The sequence below is a fragment of the Dromaius novaehollandiae genome, chromosome 5 (genome assembly GCF_036370855.1).
Source record: "Dromaius novaehollandiae isolate bDroNov1 chromosome 5, bDroNov1.hap1, whole genome shotgun sequence".
Lineage (NCBI taxonomy): Eukaryota > Metazoa > Chordata > Aves > Casuariiformes > Dromaiidae > Dromaius > Dromaius novaehollandiae.
In genome coordinates, this window is record NC_088102.1 from 10,536,961 (window position 1) to 10,549,788 (window position 12,828).

General features: G+C 41.3%; 1 protein-coding gene across 12 annotated transcripts in view; it reads right to left on the bottom strand.

Moving 5' to 3' along the window:
• Positions 1 to 223: 223 nt before the first annotated feature.
• CEP170B (centrosomal protein 170B) overlaps positions 224 to 12,828 on the bottom strand; it is a 59,865-nt gene continuing 47,260 nt past the window's right edge. For 8 of the 12 annotated variants that reach the window (XM_064511991.1, XM_064511990.1, XM_064511988.1 and 5 more), the window contains 6 exons: positions 9,308 to 9,346; positions 8,591 to 8,734; positions 6,863 to 6,951; positions 6,217 to 6,310; positions 5,206 to 5,257; positions 224 to 4,440 (listed from right to left, as the gene is read on the bottom strand). In XM_064511991.1, the coding sequence (XP_064368061.1) occupies positions 4,205 to 4,440; positions 5,206 to 5,257; positions 6,217 to 6,310; positions 6,863 to 6,951; positions 8,591 to 8,734; positions 9,308 to 9,346 (654 nt within the window). In that variant the 3' untranslated portion in view covers positions 224 to 4,204. The remainder of the gene's footprint in view (positions 4,441 to 5,205; positions 5,258 to 6,216; positions 6,311 to 6,862; positions 6,952 to 8,590; positions 8,735 to 9,307; positions 9,347 to 12,828) is intronic. The other 4 variants (XM_064511995.1, XM_064511992.1, XM_064511998.1 and 1 more) reach the window with 1 other exon arrangement.

Sequence of the window (12,828 nt, forward strand, 5' to 3'; positions counted from 1 at the left end):
TGGGGGAAAGGAGACTCTTGTACTACTAGAAGGAGATCCATCCAGGCCACAGATGTGAGCCACAATGGCCCCAGCTGCACTGTTAGTTTTCAGTTGCTGACAATTCTTTTGTTACACTGTATTCATAAACACCAACATAAAGAGGCAGTTAAAAAAACTGTTTAGCCTTCCAATCACATGCTTCCCCCCTACCCCAGAATTAACACACAAAAACCCAGAATCATACTGTCACATGATAAAAGAATGATTTATTAGAGCAACTTTATGATAAAATTATATAAAATAACAATTTATTTTTTTAAAGACATCCACAATATCACCTCAGAACAAAATGTACATATACTGCCTATAATCCAAACAAAAATAAATTACCATAAAAAAAAAACAAACGCAGAAAAAATAAGGGTAGGAGAAACAAATCAAATTATACACAGCATTTCAAGAGGGCGTGGAAAAGAGAAAGTCATTAATCAATTGAAGTCATACAAACGTGTTTCAGCTTCACTCTCAGACAGCTCAGCTTGCATTTGTGTTGCATGCAAATGGAATGATCCAGTGAACAGTTCAGAACAGCAGAATCAGCAGCGTAACAACAGCAGATAGTGAAATAGGCACAATTCAGCACAGGGCACATCAAAAGTGAACAGGTAGTTCTGTCTGGTTTTTGCAGAAGTTATACACATTTACTGAACTTCAAAAATAGCCAGTGTGATCTGCAAACCCAAAGAAAAAACTAGTAGAATCTTGTACTTAAATACTTTACATTTTTTTCTTTTTTTTTTCAGTAGGCTGTATGTAAACATTCCACTAGTTTTACCTCTACTAAAATACTCAAAGATGATGTAGACGTTCTTTTCTCCTGCAGCATGACCACATGACATTGCTGTAGATATATAGGTCCTCGCTCACAAAGCTTGTACACATTCTCTCAGGAATTTACATTCATTCCATCATAACAGAGCAACAAGTTTTTACATTTGAAAGAACTGAATTGAGAACATGGTTTTCAAGTATAATGGAAGAACTAAGGACTGGGATTTTGAAAGGTGCTCAAGGCATCAGGCACCCAAACTGTACAGACAACCAAGACAACCTGAATACCTGCTTTCCTCAAACTTTGAAAATCCCACCCTTCATTACATTTCTTTAGTCAAATACAAAAAACATGACAGCAACATGGTATGAGAATGACCCACGGGTCAGTGCCACCCTTACCAAGCTCAAGGAAAAGCCCATCCACAGCTCACTGAAGCCAAGAGGAATCCCACGCACTGATCCCAGGCCAACCAGATACACCACTATGCAGCTGCTATGTTCACACTGGAATCACACAGAGGCATGTTTTCGTCGGTGCATACAGTACTGATTATAAGAATGAACAATGAATAAAGTGAATAAAGGAGTTATAATCACGTGGCTAGCTCTTTGGCTTATCTGGAGCAGACAAGTGCAAATGGGGTGTACTTCAGAAGCAGTGAATACAGAAAAACCGACTACATTTCACCACTGATTACCAAGACTGTTTTGAATACAAATATCCAAGCATGAATGTTGTGTCAGGACACAGAAGCATTTTATATTTTGGTTGAGTCATAAATAAAACATATCAAGCTGTTCTCCCCCTACTCTGCACATACACTTTCCAAATTATTAACAGACACCAACTGTTGCATCCCTATTAGTCATTTGTAGAGGTACCATATTTTATGGGCTGCCTTAATTGATGTAAGGTGTCCGTGGACTATCTCTCAAATTCAGAACAGAGCAACCAAGGAAGAAAATCCATCCCTGATGTGTTCATGTATGAAAGAAGAATCAAGCAAATTTCAAGTGAAAGTAAACAGAAGTCACATGATGGACACATTGTAGAGAAACAAAATCCACTAGAGCCTAGCCATGAAAATGTGGAAACGTGGTAACAAGTAATAATAAAAATCAGATGGCTGAGTAATTAATGTGTCTCCATAGCAGAACCGAAACTAACAGCAATACCTTATCTGTGAAGGTCCTTCAACTCTCAGTGAGTTGGGGTAGCACCTAGTCATATCAAACCCTAGACAAGAAGGGCTTGAAAAAGTGTGTATCGTCTACGTCAGGGACAATTCTACCACTTATGATATTCATCAAGGACACAGTCAGGTATCTCAAGAAAAGACAGATCAGAATAAATGACTGAATGAATACCACATTCAGACAACGCACATATTACAGGCAGAGGAACATATCAAGGACAATTTTTTTTTTTAATTCTGCAGAGTATGTTTACTGTTGTCATCATCTATGTGAAATCCAGTAGATTTCTTCACAGAAGAGCATCTCCACACAAGCAGATGAGTCTTATTACCTACTGGAAATCTTGGAAGGATATTTATACCTACTGTTTGCCAGCCAGCACCTTCCGCACTCAAAAGAAACTAATGGCCTGTTGGCATACTCCCATTTTGGGACTGATCCTGTTTCTGCTGAAATCAATAGGAAGCTTCCACTGGCTTCACCAGGAAAGCAATCGTGCTCTTTGCTAGTAGATTAAAGACTGTGTGAACATCCCTATACATTTAAATTATCTTAACTGGTTCCCATTTTTACAATATCCTAGCAAAAAAGCTCAGGTAACTACTTAAGCTAACTATAAAGTAACCCCTACCCATCCCAAAATATGAAGTCAGCACACAAGAAGCAGTCAAGCTTGGGAAAGCATTTTCACTGGTTAAATGACACACTGTATAAGGGCAAAATGGAACTCATCTGCTCACCTTTCCCAATACATGTATCCTCCATAACTACAAAAGAAGATTAGATTTCTTTACCTGATCATTGTTTATTGACCAAGAATGAAAAAGGAATCAATACAAGAGGGAAAAATACCAAACTGGGAGCAAACGCATCTGGAAGAGGTCCCCTCAAAAACAAAATTCTTCCTCTTAAAACAAAGCCACAAAAATTGCTTAGAAGTTTGCAGTTTAACTGAAAGACAGAATACAAAAAGCAACTTTTTTTCAACAAGAAATTGCTCAGTGCAACTGCAAATAATCCTTAGTGTTCCTAGGATCGTAACAGACCAAAAATAAAATCCAGACAAAAATCACAAATGCACCAACTGCTTGACACTGTTGAATAGTTTCTGAAGAATACCAGAAGATGGTGGGTTTTCAAGCACATCTGCATTGAAAAAAATCGCATGACAGAACTAGCAGTAAAGGTGGAGCTACATTTAAGCCATTATTTTTAGAGTGCCATCAAGTGAACACTAGTTCACAGCAACTGTGCAATTAAGTTTATTACATGAGCCATTGGAACAGATGTTTTTCTTAGCAATTAGCTGATCACGAACATGTTTGTCTTTGGCCCAGCCAGGAGCATTTGTAGCTCGTTGTGAGAAGATTTTATATTAAAAAAAAAAAAAGCAAGCTTAAGGATGACAATTGTACCAAAGTCATGAAAATTTGGCAAGTTAAACTGTAAGACCCGATTTTTCGTACCTACACCTGAAATTTTGGGCCTGAAACATGGTCAAAAACAGTAACTGCATTAGTAGTTTTTACATTCATACCATCATAGTTAACTTTTACACTTTTCCCTGGAAAAACAAAGGGTTCTATCTTATTTTGGTTTTTGGACTGAAAACACGATACACAACTTCAGTGTTGCCTCCTTTTTACAAACATTGAAAAGGACTTTTTATACAACTGTAGTAAGAGTTTCTCCTAGAAACTTGCTATATTGCACCATCATTCTGTTGAATTTGCACATTGATTCCAACAGAGCTGTAATGCTCCACTTCTAAAATAAAAACAAACAAACAAACAAAACCAAAACAAATCTAGTGCCAAACAAAGTGTTTTTTTAAATCGCGCCTCATTACAACTGAATAATTATAAACAGGCTAATGCAAGAACACTTTAGCTTCGGCAGTACTGAATGGAGGGTATGTAAAGCCTGTTTTCTTATGGCACACTGGAAGAATAAGTGAGTAATTTTCTAAAAATCAGTTTGCCTCTATGCTGAATGTGTGCTGCTCCACAGTGCTAGTCTTGTTTAAAAGGCATACACAGACTTGCCATTCACCCTCACAGCATAGATTTTTTTTTTTGTGCAATGTGTTAGCAATCTAAACAACTGCTCCACACAAACTGTCCACAAACCACTCATACACAGTACTAATGCAACAGTAGATTACAATATGATAGCAATACAAAATACTGTATCAGATCACATATTTCTCTCCATCTGGAATGAAATTTGAATCCTGTAAGCTAGAAGACCCACAGTTCGATTTCTGTGTGTAGCTTCTCATCTGTGCTGGGGACAAAGTCTCCAGTGTGGACCCAGAAGTGTTAGCAGTCCTGACTTTAGTGGCTGTAGATTGCTTAGCAGCAGAAGATGCTTTGTTACTGGCAACCACATCCAAGTTTCCAGTAGGGTCAATGATAGCGTTTATGACTGGGGGAAAGAAAGAAAGAACAACAAAAAAAAAAAAAAAAAAAAAAAAGACACACACACACACACATATTAGCAGCACTCAGAAGAGTTTCTAAACAGAAGTTTTGTTGCCTTCAAAACTATAAACAGTGCTTGTGTTCATTTTAGTCACAGTATTTTATTTATTAATAGATTTAGATCTAAGCAACTTAAATATGCAAAAACCTCTCCCAAACTGAAGTTATGAGCACTTTAAGCTTCCTGATTAAGTTGCAGAAGACAAACTACAGCAGCAAAATGGCAAGCCTTTAGCAAGAGGCTGGAATGATGCTTGTATTTTTTTTTTTTTAACATGTCTTTAAGTTTTTACATGATGCAAGAAGCCTCTACTGAGATTATCTTGCCTTCTCTATTGCACGGAGCTCTACGTGCAAGATGCAGGTCAATGAGAGCCAAAAACACAGAACTTGTTGGCCAAAAGAGCTGTTATATAGTATTTCAGCAGAAAAGACCTTTGCCAGTTCATCTTATATGAATATGCTAATTACCTCAGAGTATATCCACAGCAATAGCTTCTACTTTTCAGAAGTCAACAATTTTCTTAAAAGTTGGCAGCAGAAGAAAAATCTACTGTTCATTCCATGCGCACTTGTCAGAGAGCTCTGTGCAAACAAACTGAACTACTGCCTCCTTTCCCTATTTTCACTGGCAAATCAAGCCACAGTATTTTATTTTGTACAATTTACTGGCATTTATGAGACAAAAAGAACATTTAAAGTGACTAACCTTCAAGTTGTTTTTGAACTCTCCTGAGCTCCTTCAGGATAGAACTGATTTCCTAGAAACAAATGCATCAGAATAGAGTTAACTAACCAAGTACTCCACTAATGTAGGAAACTCTTTTGCAATCAAGTATATTCACATTCAGTTCCAACTTTGCTCAAGTTACTATATTACTGAATAATAAAAGCAAAGCTAGTACCTATATTTAGCAGGATTTGGTCAGTGTTCCATGCAACCTCTGCTCTGCCTCATTCTCCCATATGCTGCAAAACCACTCATTTCATAACTACGATGGTTTTGAGATCTGAAATGCTGGCCAGATATCTGGACATTAAGCGTACAAAGGCGCCTCAACGCCCACTTAAGAACAGATCTACAAAGATATTTGCAAGCTTAACTCCTAGAGCAGTATAAGCAATTAGCCATGAAGATATCTTTGTAGAGCTAAGCCTTGAGGCACAGCTCCTGCACAGAGTTATATGTGCCCTTAATATTAAGCAAACTTGCTGGGTCCATTACTTAAATCTCTCCTGGCAGTCCCATAAATCACAAGAAGAGACTACAAGAGTGTAAATACCACCCCCAGGGTTGGGGCATTTTTACTGCCCTGTTATCAAACTGCAATAGACAAAGAAAACAAAGATCCATGAGAAACACCTGCCTACAACTGAAGCTGTGGGAACTGCAATTGTAGGGGATGTTCTGGAGGATGTTTAAATAAGACCAAATGACCCTAAACTTGCACATCTGCTAAGATCTTGACTGGGTCTTCAAAGAAGTTACAAAGGAAGAGCTTGGTAAAAGTGACAGTAATACAAATGTTGTTGTTGGTTGGAGGAATTCACCTTGTCTCTCCCTACAACAGCAACAAAAATGGCAGTTCAACACACACAAATGGACTAACAGTTTCAGAAATGAATTTGAGAAGTGCCAGAACATGTTATTTTGGCTGGTGTCTTACAAAGCATCCATGGACATAAGCCTTTGGTATTTCACTGGGTCTCATGGTCTTACCTTGTTTGATGTCTTCAGAATCGGCACTTCGTTTTCCGAGTTAATTTTGGCTTCCATCTCCTCCCAGGCCCTTTCCGAGTTCTGAAACAGAATCCTGCAGCACACACAGTGGAATAAGTCTTAAAATCACCACCCAAAATCTGCTTGCTTAAAAATAAAAGACCTAGTTATCACGAGATGTGGCAACAAAGGAAATTAGTGGATTAGCAACAGGACAGAGAGCCTTTCAGCTAATTTAGGAACAATCCAAAGTCCTTCCCCAAATGATAGCTTCTAGGGCAAGAAGAGGCTTTGAGGAGCCTTCACAGGCCTTGGTGACCTGCACGCTTTCTCAGAGTCTTGGGATGGGGGAGAGGGGAGACGACCCACCCACAAGAATACATTCTTCTTCCTCCTCTTTCTACAATGAGGTTTCTTAAAGGCAAAGTTAAGGCATCTTCATCCCAACAGGTCAGAAAAGAGATGAGAAGTAATTGTTACATCTGCTACACTACACATACTGTTCCCTACATCTAGATTTCCTTCATCTAGACTACAAGACTTTCCAAGATGACAACTAATTATCTTACACCAGCAACAAATTCATGATCTGCATTTCTTAAAAGAACTCAGCAGCAAGTCAGATCAGGGACAAAAAATTACTTACTTCATTTTTTCAGCTAGGTTTTCTGTATTTTCACGGATTGCATGGGATAATTGGGACACCGGGTTCAACATCAGGTTGTCAAAGATCACCTAAAATATAAAAGAAATCAGATAGAAAAATCTTTTAGTAAAACTAGCATACAAAACTGGTAATGTTCAGACTAAACCATCTCCACCGGAACATCTTTGTCTATGGGGATGATATGTGAAGTTCAAGGGAGATAAGAAGGCACACAGCTTTATTGCATCACTTTGCCAGAAAGATTAATATTAACCTGTTCAGATTGTTTTCTACAAGAGTATAGGAAGAGACAGAATTGTCTGCAGTTACAGAACTATTTAAGCATTTCTTCTACTAAAAGAAAGAAAAAGCTTAGACGATTTTCCATGCCTTATGGGGAAAAGGGAGGGGGGGACGGAAGACCCGCAACCCAAGAAGTCCCTTGGGAAGACAAGCAGTCTCCCTGAAACCATGTAAGGTGATTTATGTCACAGTTCAAGCAAAAAAAAAAAAAAAAGAAAGAAAAGAAAAAAAAAGAAAAGAATCCAAAACAAAAAGCAACAGAAAAATCAAAAAAAAAAAAACAAACCCAACCCAAAGCCAAAACATTTGAGTTTTGTAACACAGAAGAATCCACAAGCTTCTGCCACAAAAGCTTCCCGTGCTCCTACATCAGCCGGGGCACTCTGGACCCACGTCTTTTATCTGACCTTGGCACCTCTCTAAGGGAGGGGTCAGAGATTGCCTCAAGCAAGTTGCAGGACAGAATTAAAATCAAATCAACGGCTCAGTCCAAGTCCGTTAGCTGGTTCGAGCCATGCTCCACCTGCGGAGCTGGGTCTGACTGCACTTGTGCCCAGCTCTCCCCTCCAGTGGGAGCCCACCGCCGCTGCCCCTGCTCACTCTCCTCTAGTGGAGCAGGGATGGAGAAAGTGACCAGGACAACAACCAGCCCAACCAGCAGCACCTCAGCAACCCACTCCTCCTCTCCCAGGCACCATTGCCCCACTATGCTCCTCACCCATCTCATCCCCAGCCTTGAGTTTCAGGCCAGGCTTCCTCATCCTTTAGTACCATCCTGTAACTCCCAAATTGCCCTGCTCTCTCACCCCGGAAGAAAGGGAATAGTTGCTATTCAAATTGTATACACTGGAGGCAACAAAGCAGAACGAGGGGCTCGTGTCCTGCAAGGGACCCAGCAGGGAGCCTGCTGTGCCAAGGCACTTGAGCCCAGGGCACAGACTCGTCACAAGGTCCAGCTTCTGCCACTGCTGCTCCATGGACAGCTCCAACCAGCGCGCCCATGGCAGAAAATAAGGAGCCTTTACTGATTAGGAACAACTGCTCTCACACCAAGATTTCCAGTCGTTAAACCACTGGTGCGGCACGTTTCAAAAAGTTGAGCCTTTTCTATTTTTCTTTAACAAAGCAGTGCAATAGCCTATGTGGGCTCTGACGTTGTGAATGCCTCCCCCAAAGAGCAAGTGATCAAGCCTCAGGTTTTGGTGGAGTTTTACACAAGAGGAAACTTCCAGTCAACGCTGGTTTAACGGTGATTCTGTTCCTTTTTTGCTTTCTTTTTTAACACTTTATTTCTATAGCTACAAGTCAGGGCTCTTAAGAAGTGCACTTCCTTGAGTAACCACCTTTGGCAGCTTAGAAAGAGCATACTGTAGCTTACAGCAACATCATACATAAACTTGGAAAGTAATTAAAAAAGGTGCCTGCCTCCTCACGGTTTCTTGTCCTTGTTTTTCTTGAGGGATCCTCTTCTCTATTATCATTCATATTTTGGTCAAAATCCTTCAGTTCTACTGATCCTGGAGGCACTTTCTGGTAGTTCAGACTTGCTTCTGGAATGTGCTGCACCAACTTGGAAATAATGAGTAATGTGTCATTAAAAATTAGTAAGGAAGTCGGCACACAGGCAGTCACTGCAGGTATTACAGATTTTCAGGCAAGCCCCAGAGGAACACTGATTCATTTAAGTCTTGTTCAGACAGGTATGGTTTCCTAGCCAAATCATTAGACCCCAGTCCTGCAAACATCTACCCACTGGAGTCATCCCACAAAACTCAATGGGGCTATTCCAGGTTTATAATTTTGAGAGTTTGACTACTAGTTGAAAAGTACATCTTTGTTTTTTCTGAATTTAGATTAAAACTCAGAAATGCCTTGATTTCTCATATCTTATCTTTTAATATATCAAGCTAAAAGATCATTGTAACTTTAAAGTGGCATTAAAATTAAGCAGAAACCATTTAGTAACACATGGAAGAGATGAAAATGCAACACAAAACCACTGATAATGCAAATAAACAGGAAAAACAGAAGAGACAGGACAACCACTCTGCTGGGTTAACCGACAGACAAAAACTCTAAAAGAAGGTGAGGAAAGTAACAGCGGCAAGACAGAGATACAAAATAATGGGATGGAAAGTGCACCTGAGATGGATATGCCAGCCGAAAAGATCTACGAGCAATCTGTGTTAAAACAGAAACAGAGAGATCAATGCTCCTGAATGACAGTGACAGCAAGTATCAAAGAGAACACAGGTGTCATTATTTTGGGGTGACATTCCCACAAGCGCATTGGAGAGGAGCAGCACGCGGGTACCCCCCGGCATGCACCGAGCCAGGCGGAGAATCTGGTCACTAACCAGCTCTGCAGAGGTGGTCGCGGGCAGCTCCCCAGTTACTTTGCAATGGACTGTGCTGGGTAAAATCCAACAGCTCTCTGAGCACAGAGAGAGGACTGCAAATATCGTCCAGGAGGTGCTTTGGTTGGCAACAGCACACGGCTCTCGAGAGCGAAATCAAGAGGAAACTGTGTGCCATCCAAGGTCCAGGCTCCCCACGCACTACGCAATAGCACTCGGGTTATCAACAGGCAGGAGAGGCATGAGACATTACGCTACAGGGGCGCAACAGCCAAAGTGTTTAGATGGTAAGCTTCCTTTTTTAAGCATCCTTTTGTGAACTGCAGAAACAATTAATAAGTTAGGCTGGCTGCAGTGGTGGAAACGGCGTCAGAAGTGAACGGTAGCCAGGAGATACTCCTATGGCCTGGAAGTTCTCAGCACAACCAGTGAAAAGAGCAGCAGCATCATTTCCATCATGACCAAGACATTTTAACACACGGCCTGATCTGTTCTCATGCTTTCTGTTCTGTCATCCCTTAAGCATTTCCTCTCAGCATACCAACAGTCGTACTAAGCACCTTAAGCAACAACTTAAGAAATCTAATTGAGACTTTTTTGCTGTTTTGAGTTTTTTGCTGTATCATTATCAGCTTTAAAACATAAAGAAACAAAAAAAATAAAAGAAAAAGAAAAAAGACCAAACCTAAAGAATGCCATGCAGGTGACTCTACTGGCAGCAGCTGAGTTTTCAGTTTGACTGCTCAGCTTTGCCGAAAGCTTGCTCCTGTAAAACCTACACACCCACAATCCAAGGCATCCCAAGCAACCCATGACTTTGGGAGACAGGAATCATGAATGTTTTGTTTTACCCTTGCTGAACACCTTTTGTTTTGCTCAGCAGTATTCAGCTCAGTGTTCCACGAATCTGTATTATCATATACTACACAGCTGAGAGCTACAAAAAACAAGAACACCCTGAACACACACTAGGGAACTTGAAACCTCCCTGGTTAACATCCAAGCCAACACTGGACCTGAAGGGACAAAACACAAAGAGTAAGGCTTAAATTTAAGGCTCTATCTTAACTTTTAAGAGCACACACATGATTTTACTTCTATTACAAAACTTGGATAAAAAAACTTGGATAAAAATTAAAAAGCAATTTGTTCAGGCTGAAAAATGCTGCATTGCATACAGGTCCAAAGTGAAATTTATGGCCAGCTACTAAACCCTCAAAAGTAATTCCAGTATCAACAGTTTTGTTCTGCATTTTTTTCCACTTTCTTAGAATAGGAACAAATATTTAGTAGCAAAAAATCAAGAGCTAGAAGAATGGCATGCAACACTGCATGTACCAGAGCTGTGCAAGGGAGATGGTCACCCATTGCTTATTCACATACTACAAGTAAACCGAATTTTACCAGATATTTCTAAAACATTACTATAGAAGCTTCCCATCACTGTGCCCTTTACTAGAATATTTAATATAAAGTTCTTTAATAAACACTCACAAAATTCACAGGACTTCCCTGCATTGAGCTAGAACAACCATCATAACACAGATCCAGCATGCAATACCAGAAGCATATGGAAAAAAAGGAGCTTCTCACACCACTGCCAACAAGGGTGAGCAATACCCTCCTCACTGTGCTCGGGAACCAGGCAGGAGACAGAGCCTCAGAGTGAAGCACGCTCACATCTGCAATTCTTCTTATTGCTAGTTTGCAGTCTGGCATCATGTCTCCTGACCTGTCTTCATGGGCTCCTGTCAGGGCTCCTTCATTTATACCACCATATGATCTCAAAAACTCACCAACCCCCCGCTGCAGTGGTGGGTACTGCCTGGAGCATCACACAGAGCAAAACACAGCCCTGCATTTGCTCTCCCGGCTGTTGCAAGGGGGCCGACTGATATGTCCCACATAGCATGTAGCAGCCCTGAGAAGTCTGGATGCAGAAAAACCTTCATTTAGCCCAGGGCCAAGCAATCCCAGTAACCCACTCAGTACCACTACCATGCTCCTTGGATCCATCATTTTCCACAGAGTGAAAACATCCTCAGTGGATGTGTTTTTTAAAGTATCATTCCTTCTCTGCATTGCCTACAGGAGAAATATCTAACAGCAGGAAACATCTCCCATATCGGCTGGCTTATGGTTGCACACACACACACACACACACACACACACACACACAAAAAAAATTGGTGCTCTGCTAGCAGGAAGCTGGTGCTGAGTGCTGGTCATTACCAAGCGCTGCCAGAATTCAATTTGCAACTAAAGTAGGGTAGATTTGTCACCATAATGGCTCAAGACAAATAACAAAAAAAGGCAGTTTTGCAGGTGTGGCATTTGAATCAGAACAAAACAATAAAACACTACATCTCAGAGCCTGGAGCTATTGTGAAACACTCCTGTACCCCAGGCTTGGACAAAGCCAAAACACCCCAGGGTAGAAACCCTCCCTGTGAAGGCCACAGCTGACCATAGCTTAACACATGCACAGCCACAAGCACCTGCTCTTCTGGGAATCTGCCTAAATTTCTGCTTTGCACCTTCAATAATGAACACAATAAAGTCACAGGGCCTCCAAACACTCTCTTGTTTGAAACCTGTTTAGGACAGACCTGCAATTCTCACAACATTCACAGAGAACAGAGAGCCAAGAGGCCCATCTGAACAGTAAATAAAAGAGCACAAACAATTTTGCACTAGCAGCTGGAGCCCACAGGTGAGCCGGCAGTTTACTTTGAGCTGCTAACCTCCGCTGGCCCCTGGGCTGCTGTGCTGGCAAGCCAAATTAAGAAATCGCCTCTCTCCTTCCCTCTCCAGCGCAGCCAAACTGCGTTACACAGTTTGGGAGGAAGCCGCGGCTTATCCGAAGGGCTGGAGGACAGCACTTCTACAGCTGCTAAGACCACTGACACTTACACTCAAGGAAATAGCTAATTCCCTTCATCCTTGCCCAAGCCTGCTGGCTGGAGAGCAAGGAGTCGAGTCCTGCCCTGGCCCATCAATACGCAGATGGAGGGAAGTGATTTAAGAAACACCTGCACGGCAAAGGACACAGCACAAGTACAAAATACACAGCTCTGGTGCGCAGCCAGAGTACTCGGTCAGCACCTTGACTTAGTCAACGAGACTAAAACAGCCCAAAAGCCCTCACAGCACTAGGAGCACAGCATGCCACCCCATACTCTTCCTTCGATACAGACTTCAGGGACCAAGGTCTGACCAAGTCCTGGGGAGATGAATCCAACATTTTGACACCATTTTGACACTACTGCTTCCTGGAGACGTAGTAAGGATGCTGCGAACAAGCCA